Consider the following 25,614-nt stretch of genomic DNA (forward strand, 5'->3'; position numbering starts at 1 on the left):
AGACAATGAGAACATTTTCACACAGTAAAACTGTGTGAAGGAGGCAAGTCTAGATACCAGATTCATTTATTAGAATAAAACTTATTTCTATTAATTTAACTTATGCTTATTTTCCTTATTATTATTTCACTCTTTCACCATTAATGTTATTGCACTTCTCTGGCAATTTAATCATTAGCTCCTGCATTTTAAAATGTCGCTCCAGGAATTGTTTTCCTCGTAGTTGGCTGTACCTTATTTTTACTGCAGCACACAGGATAGCTAAAGCATTTTAATTACCTAATTGGAAAAAATCAGCAAATACATGATGTTTGGTAAAATAAATGACATAACTGGACTGACATTTATAAAACTATTTAAATTACCTTTGTAGCTGATTTTATTAGAAAGCAAGTGGAGTGTCCAAAATTGTAATTAAATTATTATCTGGTTAAGATTAGACATGAGCTAGAGCCTAAAATGCAAAATTCACTCAGTTCATAAGCCAGTATTGCATTTAATGCCATTGGAAATAAGCTATTGTACCCTGGAGAAAAAAGGTTTATTGGAAACGTATTATCCACATTTCAGAGATAATTTTCCTTTTCTTGGTTATAGTGTACAGCAGATATAGTGCAAAATTCAGCCATTCCCTTTAAATTATTCAGAAAAGTTCAAAGGTATCAAGCTGACTCCTTGATTTCAGCCTTTTATGCTTTCAGTTGGAAAATGGTAAGGATTAGAGAGTAGATGTTTTCTGATGAATATGGCTCTCTTTAGTTCTAAAACTAACCTAAATTTAAGAACTTCCATAGAGAATCTGTGAGGAGGCAGATGCAAGAGTGACAAAGTGTGCAATAAACATCTTTTGGAAGCTAGATCAAAGTGCACTCTACATATTTATGTATTTATGTGAAAGTTACACTGCTTCAATTCATTTAACTCTTAATACAGTATGCTTTTGGGTCCTGGATCTAGTAGACAGGCAGTAAGCCTTTTTCTTGTCTCTTTTCTCTGCCTGCAACTCTAAAAACAATATTGCCTGTGTTTTCCTAGAAATAAAATATTACATTTGACCATGGTAAAAATTCAGATATAAACACTTGCTCTCATTTATCATTTTACTTTTTACACTTTTTACAACATACAGAACACAAAATATATGGAAACTCTTGCAAATAGACAGACACGTATAGTACAGGTAGTCCTTGGCTTACAATGGTAACCATTAAAACTTCTGAAGGACCTATCTGGGGGTTACTTATGACCCACATTTGAAGTTCTGACAGTTGCCCTCCCAGTCATGTGAGGCAGCGAGGATGCATTTATGGACATTTGCAAAATCCCATGGTCACATGATAGCATTTTATGTCAGTTTTGCCCAAAGGGAGAGAAAGAGGGAGGAAGGGAGATTGGCTCCTTGCTTCTGAGGTAATAATCAATCAAGGCAAGACCAGGAAAGTCACACACCAGTATAAACACTTGCTTACATGCAACAAGTTGGTCTAAGGCTGTTTTGCTTCTCGAAGTATATAGCAAACGCTCCCCGTTCCTCACTGCACAGTTTTGGACCAATCCTTATCCTACAGCAGGCCTATTAAAACTTGTAGGGGGGAAAGGACCAATTAAAATTCCTTGCTGGCCACAAAGGAATATCTGGCATGTCGTGTTTTGTATTGGCTGTGCTGGAGCAGCCAGCATTGGTGAGGCCAGAGGAATTAGAGAAGCTTGACTGTGTCTTTTGAGGCAGTAGTAGCAGGTCCTTCCTGGCAGTGGTAACATTTAATGGCGGTGAATTATAAAAAAAAATTATAAATTATTTAAAAAGGCAGGTCACACAAGGCTGCTTGGTGGGCTTCATGTCGCCCACAGGCCATATCTTGCACAGGCTTGTTTTATAGTTTAATCATTTCTTTTAATGTCTTTCCCTACAAGATGTTATTTTCCAAAACACAGCCTAATTACATCAATGATTTGTGAGAATACAAAAAGCGATCAAGTTGCTCTTAATTTTCTTAATATTACATGAAAAGCTAGACATAGTGAGTGAAATAAATTAAAAATCAAATATACAAAGGGGAAAGAACACAACTGTTTTGTACCATAACATTAACAGTTCATAATACATTTTCTTAGCTTAAAATGTGACCAGCTCTGCATTCAGTAGGATGATCCCTGCTTCAAATACACCTATCTTCTTGTTGCAGTATCTCATGACAGACTATCCCAATCCATTTCCCTAAACAAGCAAATAAAAAAGATAACATAAAATGTAATAAATAATAATAATAATAATAATAATAATAATAATAATAATAATAATAATAATAGTCTATTACATTACAGGATTTTTTCTTTTGCAACTAAACAACACACTGCATTAAAGTGTTATGTAACATGTGCTTAGCTACCCTGCACTCTGCATCTTTATTTAAAATACTAATGAAGCTTGCTTTTTTAATATAATGAATCAATTTGTAAATAATTCAGTTTAAAAAAACTGAATTATTTACAAATTGATTCATGTATTTATTTATTGGCATGGAACAAGGACTGACTTAGGATTTCTTTCATAGACTGAGTCACTATCCTATCAGAGCGTCACTGATATCATGGCTTCCTCAGTTGCTTTCTGAGTGTAGATAAAAGATGGGTTCCAGTTTTCTGAAAACTCTGATCCTAACCGTTTTGTTGATAAGTGGTCCCTTACCTCTTAGAGTGTATTAGCACTATGTTCAGTTGACAGGATCAGGATTTCATTAGCTAAACACATGGAGAAGATAGGACAAAATTGTGCTTGAATATTTTGTTCCACAACACAGATTCTGTAGGGACAAGAAATGTACTTTTTTAAAAAAATGGAAAACCAGGAATCTGAGGTGGCAGGGGGGACTCCTGAAAAGGCTACCGCCCACATAGCTCATTGGCTCATCTACAAACAAATTGTTTTAAATCTATATGAACACCAAGCCCTTGTGTAGAGCGGTATCTGTGTTTGAAACACTTCGGCTTTTTATTATTTTTTTAATCATTTATATCAATGATTTATATGCCATTTTGCAAGGGTTCTGTACAATCTACAGTATTCACACAAAATCATTAAATTCCATTAAGAGAAGATGTCAACTTTTTGTTGTTGTTGTTGTAAAATTTCATTATTTGGGAATATAAATCCAGCTTTAAAAAGCTGAGCTTACTTTACAATATTTCTAAGAGAATATTCTCTTTTATTTATTTATTTTTTATTTTAATTCCATTTATATCCCGCCCTTCTCCGAAGACTCAGGGCGGCTTACAAGCTTAGCAGTAGCCTTCATTCTATGTATATGCCTGTGTATGCAATAGAATAATATCCTGTGTTTTTTTGTTGAGAGCTATGATACAATGGAGAAACAATTGTCACTAATTAAATACTATGGAGAATTGCTGGATCAGATTGTGGAAGCACATATAATGTACAAGGTTAGAATTCATTTGCATGTTAACATGTTTTTAAAGTCTCTGTGGAGGCTAGATTTGGCAGTCATAAAAGCTATTTGAACACCTTGTCTTCTACCAGATTCCATATATATACGTATATATGTAGTGATTTATCTCATTGTGGAGAGAAGCACATTTATTTCCTCTTTTTCACTGGTAGATGTTTTTATTTCAAGGGATTTAGAGGATTTGTTTAAATAAGAAAAAATCAACAAGCACACAGATGGAGACTAGAAAAATTGGACTTGTCTTAGGGAACCAAACTTTGTAGCTGTTTCAACATGTTGAGGAGCAACTAGGCGCCACCTTGGGAAAATGCTCAGTGTCTTTAAAAGAAAAGTTTCTGGCTGCTGTAATGTTTCAGAAATCTCCAGCTGGAATCCCACCAGGATTCTCATGCATTCTTTATTTTGACAAATTAGTTTAGGAAAGTTTATAGTAAGCTGAACACTGAATCAGGAACTTGTTTTTAAAGACCAGAGTTTTCCTTTCTTTTCAGCTGCAGGGTGAGATTCATATATACTGTATACACACAGAGGTTACAATTATAGCTCTGTTGGTCAGTGCAAAAGAGAAAAAAGATCAAAAGTCATAATTTAATATCTTTATTATGAACAACTATGCTAACAATGTATACTTGTTTTGAAATCTCTCATATAGCATTCTTGATTTTTTTGTAACTACTTGATCAATTTTAATAAAACTTATATACCAGTATTTGGAATATTGCTTAAGTATGTAAACTAATCCATAATTTCAGAATGTAAAAAAGTATCTTTACACAATCAGTATCAAGGGAAGGAATCCCCACAGATTCCAGAATTAGATGCACAATGAATATTATTTAATTCCACATAGAATTAAGCAAATAGGTATCAGCAGAGTGAATTAATTGGGTATCAGCAGAGTGAAAGGGTAAACTTCTCTAAGTAAATCTTGACAATGGTTTGAAAAATTCAGGTATCACAGAATGATGCCTGCCAGCTGGACAAATGCACACCTACGTACGTACTAGTTTCAAGCTTAATTCTGTGTGCTCATTTTGATTGTTTAAGTGCTCTAAAAACCAAGCTGAAATTCTCAGAAGGTGATGTTTTCTGATAAATGCTTAGAAATGTTAATTTTTGAGCTGAAAGCATTACAGTCTATCTCAAAAGATACTCAAAAAAGTGGTCTTCACAATTTCTTTAGTACAGTACTCTTTTGTAATACAGATATCAGTGCTTTTTTGTAAAAGAAAAAGGTGCCGGAACTCACACATGTCATACAATCCGCTTTGCCTACCCTACAAGGTTCCATCCAAAAAAGGTGCCGGAACTCCGTTCTGAGCGTTCTATGAGAAAAAAATCCCTGCAGATAGTACAGATACATCCACGGTTGAGCCCAACATTGCTATTGCTAAGCGAAACAGTTGTTAAGTGAGTTTTGCCCCATTTTATAACCTTTCTTGCCACAGTTGTCAAGTGAATCGTTACAGTTGTTAAGTTAGTAACACGGTTGTTAAATGAATCTGGCTTCCCCATTTATTTTGCTTAAAAGGTGATCACATGATCCCTGGACACAACCGTCATAAATATGAGTCAGTTGCCAAGTGGCTGATTTTTGATCACATGATCATGGGGATGCTGCAACAGTGATACATGTAAAAAATGGTCATAAATCATTGAACTATTAATGTTATAATGTAAAAATCAATATATTTTTCAATGCCATTGTAACTTTGAACTGTCACTAAACGAACTTTTACAAGATGAGGACTACCTGTAATGAAGGAAATAGTGGATTATCACCTACTCTTTCAAAAGCTTTTCTAACTCATTTTTTCTTTGTGTCCACTAATGTTCACTGATCTGGAATTTTTTAGGATATAATTCTTTCTCATTGACCCTACATTGAGTTGTTGGAAAATTCTGCCTTTTCTCCACCAAAATCCAGAGTTCCCATTTCTTTGTTTATAGTTGGTGCAGAGAACTATAAGTTCTCTCATGATATTTCTCCTAGTGTAGTCCTATTCTAATCTCTTTTGAAGAAATGCAGCTACACATTATGAACAAGAGTTTCTCTGTGGTAAGCCTTGAACTATGACAGTTCATTTTTGTTCATCTTTTCTTGTGAAGTTTTGAATAAAGTACTTGCTTGTCTGCTTCTGTGATATTCAGCAATTTATATTTTAACATACTGTGCATTTTTGCTAATGAACTAAATGGCTATGGTTATATGGCTGCTCAATTTCCAAAATGGCACAGCAGATTTTCTCCTGATAAATTCTTTAAGCCACAGATAAAAACATTTAATTTGGTTTACCATATACATTTACAATTTTTCTTCATCTAAAATTCTTATCTTTACATAAAGTTTGCTAGAGAAATTCAAGAGAGATTGGAATAAGGACCACTTATCCCTGTTGAGATAAAGTTGCTAGGTAACCTTGACATCAACCTTTTTTAAAAAAAAACATCTGTAGGAGGATATATTACATGCAGGATTCAGTCAATAACTGAACTGCCTTTGTTGGTATAATAACATAGTCCTGACAAAATCTAGTATCTTAAGCCATTTTATAAGCCAGTCAGGACTTTCTGCTTAAGCTGAGAGTCTGTAATGTTTGAACCTGACTTTCTTTGGAGGACAGATTGAGAGGAGAATTTCTGGAAATAGCAAAGACAAAGCAGTGGTGAAAAAAGGGAAAAGATATATAAGGAAGGCTAAAACTATCGTTGGAATCCTTCAGAAAGCAAAAGAAGCATGCTTCCGTCCAGCAGAACAATCCTTCTCTTGTTCCATTAGAGAATGAAGAGCATCCTAGAATAGGGGGAGGTGTTAAAAGGGGGCCAAGCTTAGGATCCTTGCACAGCAGGAAGCAATACAGATCCTATCTCCCCCAGAATCATTCGCAAGAGAACGCAGTCAATCTGGCAAGATACTTGTTGAATAGGCATGCAACAATAAAGAAGTAAGCTTGATTAGCTCACAATATCATTCTGGTTCCTGGTGCCTGACAATCCACCTAGAGAAAATAACTCTCAAATGAAGAAATGAAATTATTCATACTCTTAGACCTCATCAGATCTATTTCTAATAATATTTCCAATAATGGTTGTTTTGTCACAACTGAATTGGCCAAGACAATATTCAATATTCTATACCATCTTGCAGGGACGCAGTGGCTCAGTGGGTTAGGACGCTCAGCTTGTCGATCAGAAGGTCGGCAGTTTGGCGGGTCGAATCCCAAGTGCCGTGTAACAGAGTGAGCGCCTGTTACTTGTCCCAGCATCTGCCAACCTAGCAGTTCGAAGGCACGTAAAAATGCAAGTAGAAAAATAGGGACCACTACGGTAGGAAAGTAACAGTGTTCCATGCGCCTTTGGCGTCTAGTCATGCCGGCCACATGACCACGGAGACATCCTCGGACAAGCGCTGGCTCTTCAGCTTTGAAATGGAGATGAACACTGGCCCCTATAGTTGGAAACGACTAGCACGCATGTGCGGGGAACCTTTACCTTTACCTTTATACCATCTTGCAACTGACATTTTAATGCTCATATGCTTACTTATATGCAAGTAAGGCAATGTTATTCAAAGTTAGGGACTATAATACCACTGGGCAACACATTTTTTCAAAATATTTGCTTCCTGAAAATTTTTTGGTGGTTATAATAGATCCTTTCAAACTGGAGTTAACTTTTAGTGGCTATAAAGTATTCAATTGCATAATGTCTACAATATATTGCATGAGTTCAACAGGACCAAAAGTGCTTTGCTGTTGAATTTAATTTGTACTCCGTGTCTGATGCATTTTTCTGAGGTGTCCAACAATAGTCAACCAGCATTGATGGATTACAGTTGCTCTGATACTGTTTTTCCATTGTGGCTATGTTCAGGTGAAATCTTTCACCATGTTTGTCCCTGACTGTAACTAGATTTTCAGGCAAGAAGTCCAAGTGTGAATGGGGAAAATGAATATTCAGTGACATGTTGCACTTCATGGCTTCATGTATGCGGTAAGACGTTTTTAGCCAGCTGATTTTCTGTTCTTTAGTTACCAAAAAAATTCTCAATGACATCCTTGAATGCTTTCTTGGCAATTTTTTCTGGCCCCACTAACAAATCTTCGAACTACTTGTCATTTATGATAAGTATCTGATTTGTGGACCAACAGCTTGGGGAAACAAGTTTTCCAGGGAAAGCCAAAAGCATTAAAGTTTTAATATAATTAATAACTCTTAGAGGCTATATCTTCCTTAATCTTGGCATCAGTTACTCTTGAAAACATCTATCTCCAACAATGAAAACTTTCACCTTCCTTGTTCATCATTTTCACAAAAATTTTAATCAGTGTAAGTTTTATGTGAAATGGAGGCAAAAAAATCTTTGTCAGGTCAACAAGTGGTTCATGTGCCACTTTTTCTATCCTGGAACCAAATTCTTTTGGAACGGCCATTTCTTTTTAATATAAAGAGACTCTCTTGCATGGCTATCCCATTTGCATATGTAACAACAGTACTTGGTATATCCAAGTTGCATTCCAAACAACAGAGTCACTATTAAATCTCCACAGATATTCCGGATGTACTTGGTATATTGGATGTGCTTCAACAACACTTCCATTTTTTGTATATTTCTTTCATGTGTGCAGCATAGCCAACTAGATATTGAAGGGTGTACTTTGCTAATGTGTAAAAACAGAGAATCTCTATAAACTGCGACATGATAGGCTGAATTACAGATTCTTTTTGTGGTTAGCAGCCAAAAATCTATAAGATACACCCAAAAGGGTTCAGAAAACAGAATCTTTCTTGCCCAGTATTCAAAGCATATCAAAGACAAAACTCTATTCTGAATGCTAGCACCATTTCATAAATAATAGAGAACTCCCAAAGACAGCATGGAACTCCAGGCATAAATCCAACAATGTGCAGTGCAAGTAATCTACTCTTGTATGATTCTTCTTTACAATGGCAACAACAGCACTGATCCTTAAATTGAGTTCATTGAATCTCTTTTACACCAATTTACATTTCTCAAGAAATAAATTAACTAATTTAAAAGTCTTCTAGGGAAGTCATGGTAATAAATACATTAGTTGTTGAGAAGCACTTTAATAAGGAATAAAAAGCTTTCCTGTATACGAAAAAATGAATGCAAACATTTTTTTTCCGTTTGAACGAAGTTAGCAGACTCTTTTCTAAGAAATAATACAGATGATCCAGAGAAGTATTTTCCTTGTGGAAACAAGTTTTCCAGGGAAAGACAAAAACATTAAAGTACTAATATAATTAATAACTCTTAGTGACTATAAGGTAAGTTTATATTTCTGAAAAATGTTTTCACTGGAAAGTGATCAAACAATTGTGTGTGTGTGTGTGTCTGTATGAGAGAGAGAGAGAGATTGTGAAAATAGAGAAAGCAGTTACAGTTTAATTATTCATGTAATTGAGATTACTCATGGAATTCAGTGTATCCAGGGCTCTTAGTGTTGACATATAAGAAGGGTTACAAAGATATTTGAACCCAGATCTGCTAGTTTTGTAAAATATTGGGACTTCTAATGAAAAAGGTTACTTAACTATCTTCTAATAATTTTGTCATAAGGAAAATCTGTTATGCATAAATTCTTTTGTGATACACACGGTTTTAGAATTTAGTAGTTGTAAGTTATGATTTATATATAGATAATCACAGAAAGATTTGTCATTTAACTTGGAAACAGAGAGATATCCTATAGTGGGATATCTCAGATCATTGGAGTTGTGGATATAATTTTACTTATGTGGATATATATGGATATACACAACCAACACTAACCAAGTGCTTCCATACCAAAGTAACAACCCAACTTCTAACAAGAGAAGCATTCAATAAGAGAAGCATTCAATAACATTCAGAGAAACACAAAGACACTTTAGCAACCCAGAACATCGGAAAAAGGAAACAGATTACCAATACAACATCTTCCAGTGGATAGATATCCACACAACTGACCACTCAACCAGTGCAAGCTATGAAAAGAATAGCACTGCCATAGATAAAACAAATCTCAGAAACAGCCAACAGATTATTACCACCACATGGCATCACCATAGCCCACAAACCAACTAAACTCCTTCAAAGTAGTAGCTCATCTACACCATATGGTGTAAGGCCTGTAACAGCCGTTATGCAGGAGAAACAGGTAGGACACTAGCAGAGCGCATTCATGAACACCAACTAGTTGTCAGAAGATACGATGAAGATATGGATAAACTTAACCATAGTTTCAACTGAGCATCCCAACCAGAACTTCTCACTAGATAAGCAGGAATTAGCACCAAGAGCAACACCAGACAAATAATCAAGCTGTAAACAGTACCCTAACCAAGGATCTATCAATTCAGGCTAACAATAAAGCAGTGAACAACAGCCTAATCAAGGAACAGAAAGCATCATCTTCACCAAAAATGACAGAGAAGGTACTGAATATACAGAGACAGCAAATCCCACTCCCTTTTAGCATTGAAAATGTTACCTAGGTAATGAAATTACTGCAAGAAAACAACCAAGTTCAGAAAGCGCCAAAGACACCATGATTTAAGTTGTTTGAGATCTCGAATTTTAGTAGCTTGAATAAACTCTCAGAATCCCTCATTGTTATAACTCAGGCAGTTTGCTTTAATAGTTACATTTCTTTCCTTTTATAGACTTTAAGGCTGCTTATCTGTTGTTTTCTAGGAGATTTAAAATGAGAAAAATAGGATTAGGGCAAACATCTCATCCTGGTTCCAAACTCTGACATAAATATCCACCATAGATGTCAAACATAGTGTCAAAATGTGAATATTAATGCTTCAGCTTGCGTAATATATTCACTTTCCACTTGTATTCATTCCTCAAAACCAATATCGTAATTACAAAACATCAACTTTTCAGTAATGTTGCTTGCTACTTTGGACTGGCTGGCTTCAAAAATCTTAATTGTCCCATTCTACAAAGACATAAAGAGGTGTATATTAATACATTTAACTTTTATCATTAGCTTCTGTTGTTTAGTGACATTTTTGCCATCTCAAAAAGAAAACAGTGCTTTTCTTCTTAAGTATCTGTATTATTAAATAAATGCATTAACAATAACTGATTGGAAACACTCCAAATAGTCAAAATAGTACATTTTATAAACTGTAAACCTGCTTAACAATAACAGGGAGAAGGGCGGTATAGAAATATTATTAAATTAAATTAAATTAAATTAAATAACTTTTTAGGAAAATCTAGGAAAACATAAATTTTGGTAATTTATAAAATAAAAACTACTGTGCAGCAAGGAGTGTAAAACTCCAATGTAAGGTAATATGGGAAGTATAAATGTATACTTTATACATTATACAAATTATACATTAATGCAATTGCTAAAAGCAGCTATTAGGCTAGTCGAATTCTCATTTTATATTTTTAACAATAACATATCAATTAAAAAGCATTGTAAATAGTAAAAGTAGCATACACAATGTTATACAAGCAGATTGCTACACTACACATATTTCCATTTGCTTGCTCTCCTCTGCTCCTTCTACGGGTCTCCCAGATTGGCTCTCAAAGGTCACCCAGCTCTTCGTGAGAGATTTCAGAATCAGGGCAAGAAAAGACCGTTCTGCTGAAAAACCTATTCTGTCAGTGAACAGGCAACCTTTCTGACTCTACAAGAAGCCGTAGGAGTCTGTTTCATCTGGTTTCCTTTTCCAATGAGATGAAAGAAATCAATAATGTCCACCTCTGCCATTCTGAAGAAAGAGATTAAAAATGAGTTCAGCATTAATATTCAATTACATACATTCAGTGCTTTTTTTGTAAAAGAAAAAGGTGCCGGAACTCACATATGTTATACAACCCGCCTTGCCTACCCTACAAGGTTCCATCCAAAAAAGGTGCCGGAACTCCGTTCTGAGCGTTCTATGAGAAAAAAAGCCCTGCATATATTAATTGAAATGCATTGAAGTATAGTTTGACTTAAGCCATAGACTTGTTTATTATAAGTGAAGCAAAATTGAAAGTATATAAAAGAGTTCAGAAGTTATCACTGGAGAAACATTACAGGTTGAATCTTACAGTGTGCAGGATTGGAAGAGGGTCTCCTAGTGCCTTTTATTCATGTGTACTAAAGGACCTCTTGATATATTGGAAGATATCTTCTTCCCTAGTCACTAGGGATATAGAAAACAATTTGTGCACAAGCTGTTCTTATGTGTGGAGTAGCTAGTTTGGGTAGTGTTGTGATTCAGGGTCAGCCTGTGGGTTCGGCAGTTGGGTTGGACAATTCAGAGGAGGAGGAGGAGGGGGGTGTTGGAGAGCTTGCTGAGGATAGCCTTGAGGCTCCGCAGAGCCCTCAGCCAGGCCCCTCTCATCTGGTTACGACGCAGACCCAGCTGTGTGAGCCTGACAGCGTGGATGAAGATGACCCACAGCTGGCCCTGTTCAAGGACGCCCGACGCAGGAGGCAGTCAATCAGGAGTAAACAGAGGAAGGCAATGGGGCACCTCAGAAGGAGGCAGAGAGAAGCCACGCCCTGAACTGTTTAAAAGGGGAATGTGTGGGAGGGCTGGTTTGCTGAAGGCAACCGTTTGAATAGCTCCTGTTTCATGGTTCGTGTTTGCTCTGTTTGCTCTGTTTTATGTTAATAAATTTGGCAGGCTTAGTTCCAGCCTCTTGCCGTTTTGTAAAGGGGTTGTCCCTGCCTTTTCTGCAGGGCCGGTAGTAGGCTGGTACAGAATAGGTAGTGTGCGCCCTACTTGTATATAGAATGAAATAGGGCTATTTTGTTGTCGATAAAAACTGAAACACAATTGTTCCGGACAGAAATGCTTCAGGAAGGTAAGAGCAGAAAAAATACAAGGCCAGCTGGTTTTGTTGATGATTGTACTAATTTATGAAGTAACGATATTAGAGGGGAACAATCAAAAAGAAAGGAGAAATGTTGTGATATCAGGAAGGTCCTCCATGCCGCTGGTTATAAACACCACTGAAGACTAGACTTCTTCCTTCTTTTGCCACAAGAAGATTGGCCGTGGCAGCAGAAAGGAGGGAGGGAAAGGAAGAGAAGTCAATTCACTGGGAAGATCAAAGTGGGTGAGCCAGTAGGAAATGCTCCTCCGCTACTTTGGCAGCGGTGGTGAATAGGTGATGGTAGAACCATTAAGGAGCTGGTACATAAGCCATGTAGAGGAGGCTGAAGTACACTACATTCCCTTGTTTTTGAAGAAGTGAAGGCTGAGGGTGCACTTTAAATTGTTAAAATTTGGTGGGTGGGGGGGAAAGGAACACATTTTCTGTTTATGCATATTCCTAGTAGCTGTCATTTTCTTAGCTCTATCATATGTGGCTCACCCTAGGGCCAATTAAAATGTTATCTTCTAGAACCTTTGAGCAGGCTTCACCCTACAACAGCCCCCTTGTAATTGCTGGTTGGCTTTTATTCAGCCTGAATTCACATTGGCTGGTATAGGGGGGAAATCTGGTTTCTCCCAAAACATTACTCTTATTAAGAAAATAGTGCTGAGTTGAGGGGTCTAAAAATTAGGATTGAAATACTTTTAAATTTATTTTTATTTTTTTTATTATATTTATATACCGCCCTTCTCCCGAAGGACTCAGGGCGGTGAACAGGGCACATATAAAAAATACAAAATACAAAAATTAAAAAAGAATTAAATAGTGGCCCAGCTAAAACAATCAATAACAATATAAAAATCCCCATTAAAACCCCAACATATCCCCCATCAGGCCAGGCCGGCTTGTTCAAATAGATGGGTCTTCAGACCGCGTCGGAAGGAGCAAAGGTCAGGTGCCATCTGGAGCTCGACCGGCAGCTGATTCCATAAAGCCGGGGCGCCCACAGAGAAGGCCCTCCCCCTGGGGGCCACCAGCCGACATTCTCTGACCGGAGGCACCCTGAGGAGGCCCTCTCTGTGGGAACGCACAGGGCGGAGGGAAGTTGAGTTTTTTGAACTGTTGATATAATTGGGAGAGGCAAAATAAATATTCATTCGCAAATTAACTGACAGTCTTCCACCACTTCTTCCTCTCTTGTGCCTGTATATCAATACATTTTATATTGTTGAGAGTTTGCAGAATGAGAAATGTTTGGGAAAACGTTGTGTTTAGTAAAATTTGATCCTTTGTTTGACTACAAAGTTAGAGCCACTTCAAGTCATATCACTTCCTGAGATGAAAAGCAAGGTATTTGTCTTTTTTTCTTTTCCATTCCCAGGAAAAATTATTGTGGATGCAGAGCCGTTTCTGCCTGCACATTCAGTAAATGTGGTTTCTTGGAAATTTTTGAGGTGGTTTTGACCTATTTTAAGTTTCTCCAAACTTTAAATTAAAGTTGCTTATTTATTATAAGTGTTTGTATTACTCCATACTCTTGAGTTTAAAATTTAGAAACAAGAAATAAAAATACTACAATCCAGCCAATACAAAAAATAAACACCAACCAGCCGTCAGAAAACATGATGAAAATTCCTTAATCACACAACAGATGAACAGACATAATCATAGTTTCAACTGACAAACTGTGAGCATCCTAGATCAAGCTAAATCCAAAAAAGCTAGAGAATTCCTGGAAGCCTGGCACTCTTGACAAATCAACCATTATCAGGCAGAGAGAAACAAACAACATCTACATAACAATTTAGCAAGCTGGTTGAAGGCAGAGAATCACTTGTGATGCCTAGTATGCTGATCAGCTAATTGGGAGCTTGTCGACCAGCAGAACCACTGAATTGAACTTTTTAAATGTCTGTGTCAAGACAACTGCCATGTGTTTCCTACCTCAGAATAACAGAAACTGAAATTTGGCAAAGCAACTTGAAGGGATTTCAATTTTTAAAAAGGAGGATGCTTTTCAAGGCCTGAGATCATAGATTATCTTCCCAGCTTAGTGTCTAGGATAAGCTCAAATATTGTGGCCTATTCTACAGTTAAAACAAACCAAGTTTGCATTTTGGGGGTGATTATAAGCAGCTTTTCCGGTTTATGGGACTTCCCCAACAAACTTACACAAGAAAGCAGTCCACCTCCAAATTTGTTAAACAGGTTTAACTAAAGAGGTTTTCCTTTCATGCGAATAATTCTTTTCGTATACCAGGTTCTCTCCAGTATGTTCTCTTTATGGCTGAATTTAGTTTTGCACCTTTTCCCCTAGAAAATAAAACCTCATGTTTTAAAAACTGCAAAAGGATTTGGCTTTGAAAGAGTACTTCTGTCCCATACTCCCTATAGTTCACAGAAATAAAAGAGGCCAGTTCAGACAAACTGTGTCATATCCATCACAGAACTAAAACAATTTGAATTTCTAATTTGGGAACAAGTAGCTACCAGGAGTTCATTCTTCCCTTCTTAAAGTGTAACAAATAAGACAGAAGTTACAGTTGCCACAATCTTATTTTCCAATTGAAGAAAAACTTAACTAAAATCTATTCTTCTTAATTATGTTACTAAATCTTTATGCGAGCAGTTCCATGAGCTTTTGGCTACTGAAATCATAGAGCTATAAAGTCTAAAGAACAACTCATTTAGTATTCATATTTGTGGTTATAAATTTACAAACTGCTCTATATGAAGGGACACTTGTGCTCCATGCAATTTTTATCCAAATATTTTTTAAAAAATTATAATAGCTTTGGTCAGTTCTCATTTTACTTACATATACAAGTCACACTGAAACTAGAAGTGATGGAAAATGTAATCCTCCTGGCTTATATTACCAAGACTGTCAGTGAACGCTAAGTTTGAAAATAGCCCATTTTAAAAGGAAGGAGTTAGCACGGAACTTAAAGTTAATTTTCATTGTGCAAGGCATGTATGGAATAAAGGAGTAAAAGAACTGCCATGATGCTACTTTGCTTGACCTTAGAAGTTACCACAAACGAGATGTGATTAAATTCACTATTATAAAGTATGAAACTAGGGCAACCCCAAAGGAATAGAAGACCTTAAATGCCATGAATAGTGGCATAATGGGCTTGTTAATACATACTCCCCTCTTCCAGCAAAAGGTCTCAAAAAACCACTGATTTTACTGAAGTAAAAATTTACCGAAGTAAATCCTGCATCTGGACATTTCCATTGTTAACCACTGTATATTGCCATGGGATGATGGATCCTTGGTTATGTATGTACAAATAAACTTTAAGGAAGGAACTTCCAGATTAGTTAGAAAATTAGCAAATGTGTAGTAATTATGCTACTAAATCTTTATGCGAGCAGTTCCATGAGCTTTTGTAGTCCATGGTAATGTAACACCCATATTTTTCTGGATTTTAACTATTTATGCGTGTGTTTTGGTTTTTGCCTAAGAAAAAAATGTTGTTTATGAGCTTCACCAACTCTACAGCTCTTAATAAATTCTGCCATGATTAAGGAGAGGAATGGATCTGAACTTCACCATTTAGATGATTGAGATGGGACAAGATTGCTAACAGGATTCATTATTATTTTTTCCCAACCCTTTTAATGACTGCCTTTCTTAGTAATCAAATATTCTGCTAATGGTCAGCAAGAAAACAATAGCTATATGTCACATTGCATTAGTTTGTTGTTTGTTTTTGCTTTTGCATTTTAATTTTGGTTTGTTGAACAAACTATAACTGTTTATTCATGCATAATACTATTCCATTAAATAATGACTTACAAAACAGCAGGATTAGGTTCACTGTGTTAAGCTAGCCAGTTTGGTTTAATGGTTAAGGTGCTGGTCTCAAAGCCACGAGATGATGAGTTCAAGTTCTGCCTTAAGCATGAAAGCTGACTGGGTGACCTTGGGCTAGTCAATCTCTTTCAGCCCAACCCATTTCACAGGGTTGTTTTTGTGGGGAAAATAGGAGCAGGTATGCTTACCTCCTTGAGTTAATTATAAAAAAGTAATAAAGGCAGGATAAAATGCAAATAAATGAATAGTTGACTTTAAGCTTTATTTCAATCATCTGTTTAAGAGCTTTCTGTGAAAAAGTCACAAAAATAAATCATGAAGCAACCTTATAAAATAAATATGGTTATTGTGCACACATGCAAGGCAACTTACTCCCATTATTTGTCCCTTTTCCACAGTGTTATCATATCTTTAAAAGAATAGGAACATCATTTTTTACCTTTGAATGGCATTAATAATCTATTCCAGTGGGGTACAATTTCTTTTTTGAAAGTTGGGCAACATGCAATTTTTATTATCGTTATCATTCTGAGATCAGAATAGTTGAGCTATTTGTAGTTCTCCTTTTGCTTTCACTGTCTTCAACTATTTTTGTACTTTTTTGTTTTACAGTTTTCTCCTTGTGTTTGGTTGCTTGATTTTGTCAGTATTTTCTACTATTCCCGAACATACATGGCTTGCCGCTAGTTGCCTCTTCATTCTGGTAAGTAAAATTTATAAACACGTGTAAATATTCTATATCATATACAACATATGCATGTATCTCCTTGACAGTGCAATTTTATTCATGCCTACAAAGAAGTGGTGCTTCCAGTAAACGGATGTAAGGTTGTAAATTGAATCACTTTTTTTAATTTATTATTGTAAATGGGCTATAGGTATATAAATAAACCTTTGCAATTTATGCAACCCAAATGGATCAGCAATCACAAATGAAAATTCTTTTCCAACAAATTATTTGGGAGCTATATAAACTGATAATCCAAATGAGAATGAAATTCTGTTTTGTTCAAACGTTCTTAAAAAACGGTAGGATTTCATTGCTACTTGACTGATAAAGGAAAATCTACCGGTAGATATTTTTTTTTATGATTAGAAGTCTTATCTATGTTGGAATTCACTCTCTAAAATTCTCTAAAATCCAAAGACCTGCTCAATTAAATTCCCTGATACATTTTCTGATAAATTCATACAAATATTATGCAAGTGGCATCAAATAAATAAAATGTGATATTTAAACTGAAGAGTAAGTCCAATAGTAAATTGTTAAAATACCAGCTTGAGAAGAAACCATAAGAGTTGTGTCAAATAATCAGAAATAACTGATTATGTATCTCACTTTTGCAACATTTAACAAGCTATGCCCAAAGACTTCTGCTCATAAGCAGAATCAATTCCCACTTCTTACCCAGGCCTCCTAATTTGTTCCTGCTTATTCCTCCAAACAAAATTTGAAAAATGCAGGCAGTGTAATTCTGCCTGATAAAAATATTTAAATTGGAACTGAAGCTCATTGAACAAGTTGAGCACTTCAGCTATTCCAGATGTTCACTGAAATCTGAACTTTGAACACTAGTCATACCCAGTTGAGTTACCCAATGACTATTTACAAAGATAGAGAGTAGGAAGATCTATCCAAGTATGAACTGTAATTTTATTTAAAATGCTGTAAGAAATTGTCTCTTGACATTGGATTTTTTACGTTAAGATACATATCCAGGTCATGAATATATTTTCTGCTCCAAGAAATTCACATAAATAACCCGCCTTTTTGTATAAGTATCTTTCCTTCTCATTTGAGAATCATTTTCATGTATTTACATTTTTTAATATTCATCTTTTATTGTCAAGAGTATTTTATTCATATTTTGGTCAACAGCTTTAAAAGTACTGATATAATCCTTGTTATTTTTTGCAAAATATTCCAAAGTAATCAAATGTCTGAAATCACTCCTAAGTTGAATTGAGAGCAATGAGTATGAATCTAAATATAAAAAGAAGCATCTGATTTTTATATATATTATTATATTATATTTTATCTTTAAACTAATAGAACAGTGTTTTCTACCCCAATATATTATAGGCAGGCTAAATAAATAAAATACTGGTGTGATTCATGTAAACTGCAATCTTTCCCCACCAGGCTTGGATTCCTAACAAGAAAAAAATTGATAAAACAGCACAAAGTATGGTATTTCTTGTATTAATATTTATATATTATTGCAAGAGATCAGTTAACAAAGTTAAAAGAAATGGGTGGATAGACAGAAGGATAGAGGTTTGGAACAGATTTCTGAACACTGAAAAAATAAACATAGAGATAGGGATAGGAATAGAGATGGGGAATAGCAGGAGACAAAATACAAAAAGATCTCACAACCTATCCTTGTTTAAAATACATATGTTATATATTTGGTTCGGTTGTAGTGAACGAGACGCAGGCATTCAAACAGGAACAAGGTTTATTGAAGTGGAACAGGAACAGAAGCAAAACAGTAGCTGCTGCACAGCTATTTATACGGTTGGCCTCTAGGTGGTGACCAATAGATTTGAAGGAGCCCATTCCCGCCCCAAATCTACCAATGATAGCCCTGGAGACAACAAGTCTGGCCTAGTCAGTTACCGTTACACATACACACCAGTGAGCAACCGTTAATGCAGCATTTAAACAGACACGTGAATCTGTACAAGCAAAAACCCCAATACATTACAACATACATAAACCTTTGCACCATTTTCAGAATTTATGTGCATCACATTCAGATTTTGTCTGAAAGTACAGTGGTTTTCATTGGTGTATTACAGTAACCGCATCATTCATATTTTGAGAAATTCCACAATCTTACACAAGATTATAGCATTTCTAAGATTACAGATTTTAAAAGAGCAAATTGTAAAAAAATCTCCTGATATTATTATGACAGTGTGGGCATGACTTCTTTTTTCCCCCCGGGTGATACCTAATGCTCCTACTCATGTTATAAGAGCCAGTTTGGCAAACCTATCAGTAGTAGAAGTGGTTGCTTACTAAGAGATACTATGTGCAATCTTTGATGAACAGTAGGAAGAAATTATCTTACATGGCAGATGTTATAACAGCAAAAACATCTGTAGTGTCTGCATCATCTAGTCTCCTCTATCCAAAACAACTATGACAACACCTCCAGATTCCTGTAATTTTAAATTTTAGTCCCAGTAGGTTTAGCACAATCTAATATTTCTCAGAGACTTGATTCTCCCAATTAAGGGCATAATTTCTAATTATTGTGGATACATGCAGCTTATCTTCTCTCATCTATCAAATGATAGAATTATTTTTAAAACAGTTATAAAATAGATAGTATTATTCTGTGTGGTATTTTTTGTAAAAGAAAAAGGTGCCGGAACTCACACGTCATACAACCTGCCTTGCCTACCCTACAAGGTTCCATCCAAAAAAGGTGCCAGAACTCCGTTCTGAGTGTTCTATGACAAAAAAAAGCCCTGATTATTCTCAACAGCATAGAAAATCGTTATTATTTTCTCCTGCCCGTTCCATATTGTTGAAGAAGATTCCCTCCCTTAATTTTCAGAGGTACAGTTTGTTTTGCTAGATACTTCACATAAATAAGACTTAAAAGCAGCTATGGCAACTTATTTGTCATAAATTAGAATATTAAAACGCTTCAGGAAATGTTAAGCTCTACAAAACAATAAAAAAAATCCAGCCCTGGGAAACAGAGTAATTTTGAAGTCCTTGCTTATGCAATTCATCAAGAAACAATGCTGCAAGTATATTATGCAAGTTAAAAACAGCCCACTTGAAATATGGATTTGAGTAAGCTAAAATTTTTAGCCATATTTATACTTCTGAGCCTTCCAGTGTGTGAAGACTAAGATTGTAATATTTCAGAATAGACCAATGTTTAAGCATAGATAACAATTCAGTGGAATAAGGTATCTTAGCAATAAGATGGAACAGTTTAAACTGGTTGAATATATGGGGGTAGTTTTTTGAGGAACGTGTTCCCACAAGTAGAGATTAATTGGGTCAATGAACATGCCTAACAAATGCAGCAAGAATTCTTGTTGTTTTTTTTTCTTTTTTTGAGGAATGGAGGAATTAGGATGGCCAGGTAGATTTAAAAATAACCCAGTATTTTTTACAATATGATTATTGATATGGATTGAAATATGGAAAGAAGAGATTTTTTTATTGAAATACTAGAGAAGTTAACTGAAAATTGTTTATAATTATTCAGGAGTCATCTTTTATATATCTTTCTTTCCCTTTTTAAAATTTTATTTGTTTTCGTTCTTTGGACTTTTCTTTTTGTTTTCTTTTTTATATATATTTTTCTGAGTTTCTATTAATCTTTTAACTTTAATAAAATTATTACAAAAAAAATCCAAATCATGGGATTTAAATGTTTAAGAACCGTCCTTGCAACATCTTCTGTGTATCAGTGGTCAAATTGTTTTTGGGAACAAGAATAGATGTGAGTGAAGGACTAAACAGTAATCCTTGTTTTGTGACATTTGGTGACTATTTGAAGTTGTGATGGCACTGAATGAGTAGTACTTGCAGTTGGATCTTGAAGTTGCAGTCATTGCACAACCACCCAGCTCACATTTAGGATGCTTGCAATGCCCCGCATTTACATGATTGTCATCTGTGACCTTCCTTGCTGGCTTCCAATAAATAAAATAAATAAGAGAAGACAACAGGGAAGGTAACAAGTAACAGCAGAGAAGGTCACAAAGAACTTTGTTAAGTCTCCCTTGCCCATCAGGAGTCATTCTGGCTCCACTGGCCACTTGTGCACCCTCCCCACTCAGCACCACAAAATACCTTGCATATGCTGCTGTAGCCATCCGTGCACCCTCCCTCACTTAGTAGGAACAACCCCTAGGCCTGAAATTACTTATATGCATTGCTGCAATCACCTGTGCACCCTCCCTCACCCAGCAGCAGGCATTTTCTGCCCAAAATTGCTTACACAGGACCACTGTGACCACCTGCATATTCTCGCTCCCTGGTAGCAGCCACTTAATTGCCTGCCAGCCTGCACACAAGCATCCTGGGACTTGCAACTTCCTGTCAGCTTCCTTACAAACTTTGGTTGTGGGAAGCTAGCAGGAAGTTGCAAGGAGGCTTCCCTAATGACCTATGATCTTTTGCTTGACAGCAATAAAAGGGACTGCCAGGATTGCTGTCGTCAAGTACTACAGTTAAGTGATTAAGTGACCACATCACTTAATGATGAAAATCCCAGTCCCAATTGCCATCATTGACCGAGAACCACCTGTGTAGAACTGATCTGATGGTTCGGTTATTAGTAGAAATTATGGTTTTCTTTTATGTGTTCAGAGTCTTTGGTTTTAAAAAAGGGTATTTCGGTCTTTACAGTGGAAGTCTGACAAGCAAAGTCAATTGAGGCACTCAGATTCTCTCAATGGCCATATGATTCACTCAGCAGTTGTAGTAATTCACTTAATAAATGTGACCCAAAAAAAGGTTGTAAAAACTGGTGCAACCCACTTAACAACTGCATGCTTGCCAAGGAAATTCTGGTTCAAATTGTGGCTATATGTCAAAGATTATCTGTATTCTAATCTTATGAAATGCTGGACTTTGTGACAACAGCCATACTGAAACATTACCTAAACTACTGTAGGTAGCCTTGTGGGAAATTTCTCTTGATTAAGATCCCCAAAATTCTGAAGCCCCTGCCCAAAAGTTCAGTTTTTCTGTACTTCAAAACAAGTAAAGATTCAGACAGGCCTTCTGTGTGCCACTCCCACCACTTTAAGTATTGAACTACGTGTTCCTTTAATTGCGCATTTGCTTTTTTAAAATTATGTTTTTAATAGGTATTACTTGGGTTGCTGTAAGTAGGATAAAACCTTTGGGTTTTATGTGCCAATGCCTAGGAGAGTTTCTATAATGATTTTCAAATAGATGAATATTTAGTGGTTCAGAATCTGACATACACTACTGATATACAAAGAGTCCTTGACTTACAACCACAGTTGAGCCCAAAATTTCTGTTGTTAAGCAAAATACAGTAGTTGTTAAGTGCATTTTGCCCCACTTTACGACCTTTCTTGCTGCAGTTGTTAAGTGCATCACTGCAGTCATTAAATTAATAAGAAGGTTGTTAAGTGAATCTGATTTCCCCATTGATTTTGTTTGTCAGAAGGTGGGAAAAGGGGATCACATGACCCTGGGACACAGCAACCGTCATAAATATGAGTCAGTTGCCAAGCGTCTGAATTCTGATCACATGATCATGGGGATGTTGCAACAGTTGTAAGTGTGAAAGTTGATTATAAGTCACTTTTTCCAGTGCTGTTGTAACTTTGAACAGTCACTAAGTGAACTGTTGTAAGTCAAGGACCACCTGTAGTAGTATAAAATCCTGATTACTGAGTAAGCCTAAGCCCTTGCTTCAAATAGACTGGGTATGAACAACTTGCATGTCTCCCACAAATCCATCGATTCACCTCAGGAGCTCTTCCAAAAATTGCTACTGAATTCTCATTTTTATATAAGAGTAATGATATTAAATATAAAGGGATTAATCATATTAAGTATTTACTTTTTTTTAAAACCAATCCTATCAATTTACCAATTTGGGGAGTGGTTCCAGCTGACTATGTGATCTGTAAACCAACAAAATTGTATGTTCCCAATTATCAGCAAAGCTGTGGTGTTGTAGAATGTAATGGTAGATAGGATTCAACATCTGTACTGGGCACCTGCACATTAAACCTACACTTACAGAAAGATGTGAGGACAAAACAAGTTTGGTGCCATATTTTTGTGAAAGAAAAAAAAAAGCAGTAAAATGGAGCGTTTGACACTGGCCAGAAAGAAAAGATGCCAATGCCTCTCTTTTTAGTAGTATCCCAAGATGTGGAAAGGAGCCACAACTTTCCTTTCCACCTGGGCTGTGAAAGACTGACCCAGGAAACCTTTAGATCAGCATTAGCAGCCACATACTTGCTGGCTCTTAGATCAGCTGCTGCAGGGCCAGTTAATGTTGCCTTAAGCCTGGTTGGGGGCAGTGGCGTAGCGTGGGTTGTCAGCACCCGGGGCAAGGCAAGTAATTTGCGCCCCCTAACCCGTGGATTTTAGCACTCGAGTCTGCACTGTCCCTCCCCCAGATAGTCCCTCGCTCTCTCTCCGCACCGCACCGCACGCCTGGCACCCCCCCTCCACAGTGGGCGGCGACCCGGCGGCTTGGATCGGATTCGCACAGCCAGCACTGCAGTGAGAGAGAGTGAGTGAGCCAGGCAGGGGCAGAGAGCTGTGAGTGCGAGCGCGCCCCCCCAGATGTTGCGCCCAGTGCGGCCGGCCCCCCCTGCACCCCCCACGCTACGCCACTGGTTGGGGGTGGGTGGGGAGACAATTGGAAGAACGTCCTGCTGTTTCTTGTGTCTTTGCCTATCTTACGCTTTGGTTAATCGTCTGCTAAATGCTGCGTGACTCTGGATTAAGAGAGCCTCTTTTCCTGTCTTCAACAAAGTGCTGTGATTCTAGTGGCAGCAACAATCCTAATAACCACACTACCTTGCTCCTGGAAACAGAGTTAGCTCTTCAAGGTAGGCCAAGTCAGGAAAACAGACACTTCACGAGATGCTAGAACTCCACTTAGTGAGATTGTCTATAATGATAGAATCCTGAAAGCCTGACAGTGTTCTCCTTTCTACCCATCCACCCCGCTATACCAAAAGGAGCCAAGGTAGGGTCAAGTTTGAGTTTCTTTCTCACGCTTCCCTGTTTTCCCAGACTGAGCTCATGTTTGGCTAATGTTCTTCGCATATCTTTGCAAAGGTCAGCTCTGTGTTTTCTACAATCAAGGAAAGAGAGACAGCAAATTAGATGCCAATGAAACACTATGCTACCACGCAGACCACCCTCCTTCTTTCCTCTCTTGAGTTGTGAAGCTCTATGCAGTCCATCAGATGCGTAGCTTAGAAGTGGAGGCTTACCTGCTGGTGGAGACAAACTCAGACCCTTAGAAGGCTCAATGACAGGGTTCACAGAACAGATTAAGCCATAATAATGATTTGCTTGATTTTGGCTGAGCAGTGTATGAACTCAGCCAATCTTTCCTAACCTCCTGAGGAGGATCCATTAGCAGATGACTAAAGATATATATTAGATACAGACAGATGCGTTTATGACACTATAAATGAAAGATCCTAGCCAAAACAATGTCCCTCAAGTGTTGGTGTACATGTCCTCCTTGACCTCTTGGCAACAGCAACATTATTTGGAAGGTTAAGAAAATAAGACTACATCTCTCCACCCTACCTTTGTTTTTTGCCTATTCTGGCTCATGTCCTATGACAATTAAATATTCAGCTTTAAAAAACGTATGTTTCGTATACCCTTGGATTCCTGTGTGATAATAAAGATGTGGCTTGTGATTCCTTTTGACAACTTTTCCCTCTTTTCTTTTCTTCCCCTTTTTACTTCTTTTGAATCCTTGAAATTTGGAGAAAATGAAACAATGAAAAGGGTAGGCTTTATCTAACCCTTTTCGTTGTTTCATTTCCCCAAATTTCAAGGATTCACTTTCCAAAGCACTTGCAACTTTTGTGTTTGTATGTGGGAGAGAGAGGGAGGGAGGAAGGGAGGGAGAGAGAGAGAGAAGAGGGCATCAATGAATCCGTACATGCCTACTCAGAAGAAAATGTTATGATATTTCCAAATAAACATGCATTGTAATAAAGCTTAAAGAGGAAGTACAGGGGAGGAAATATAAAGATAAGTATTACATCAGCAATATGAATTATTTCCAAAGATTTTTTTAAGTATTTGACCCACCTGTTTGGGGCTTGGGCTGCATTCAAAATTGAGTAGTATGCCAAAGTTCAAGTGGTCAGGAAAATATCGGACCCCAAGGGGAAAACTGGAGGAAACAAAAAACATCATATAAATTTGATTAATCAAGTGGCCTTCTTCCACCCCGCCCCCCACAATCAACCCTACTTTTGAGATGTGTGCTCCTATTCTAAACATTGTGAAAATTATAGTGAATTATCCACCCTGGACCTTCCAACAACTGAAAGATTCCAGAACTGATCCTGTTATCATGAACTCTGACAGTGCCTAAGGCAGAGGTCTCCAACCTGTGTGCTGCGGCCCAGTACTGCCGCTAACGGCCCATTTGCGCATGGGTGTATGCGCACATTTCCCTGATCTTCCCTTTCCCTCCGGGCTGCCAGGAGCTCTGGCCTAAGGTTACAAAAATCAAGAGGATACTGTACGGAGCGTGAGGCCTGTTCACCATCTCTCCCCCTAACACCCTGCTTTATAGCCCGTTTCAGTGCCTGGGCCACTCTGCTTATGGAGGGTTATGTCCAGGACATGTTTGTATTGTAGGAGGCAAAATCAGAGAAGTTAGCTTTCACTGGTCCCATTAAACACATACTTCTGAATTTACACAGGGGGTGTGAAAAGAAAAAAATTGTGAGTTAAACAG

At 37.0% G+C, this 25,614-nt stretch overlaps 1 protein-coding gene across 1 annotated transcript in view; it reads left to right on the top strand.

Moving 5' to 3' along the window:
• The window catches only part of KCNQ5 (potassium voltage-gated channel subfamily Q member 5), a gene marked incomplete at its 5' end in the record, with an annotated part of 363,603 nt that overhangs the window by 206,236 nt on the left and 131,753 nt on the right, over positions 1–25,614 (top strand). The window contains one exon of the mRNA XM_083377082.1: positions 16,751–16,841. Within this exon, the coding sequence (XP_083233208.1) occupies positions 16,751–16,841 (91 nt within the window). The remainder of the gene's footprint in view (positions 1–16,750; positions 16,842–25,614) is intronic.

This window comes from Vipera ursinii, assembly GCF_947247035.1.
Source record: "Vipera ursinii genome assembly, chromosome: 1".
In the NCBI taxonomy this organism is placed as follows: domain Eukaryota; kingdom Metazoa; phylum Chordata; class Lepidosauria; order Squamata; family Viperidae; genus Vipera; species Vipera ursinii.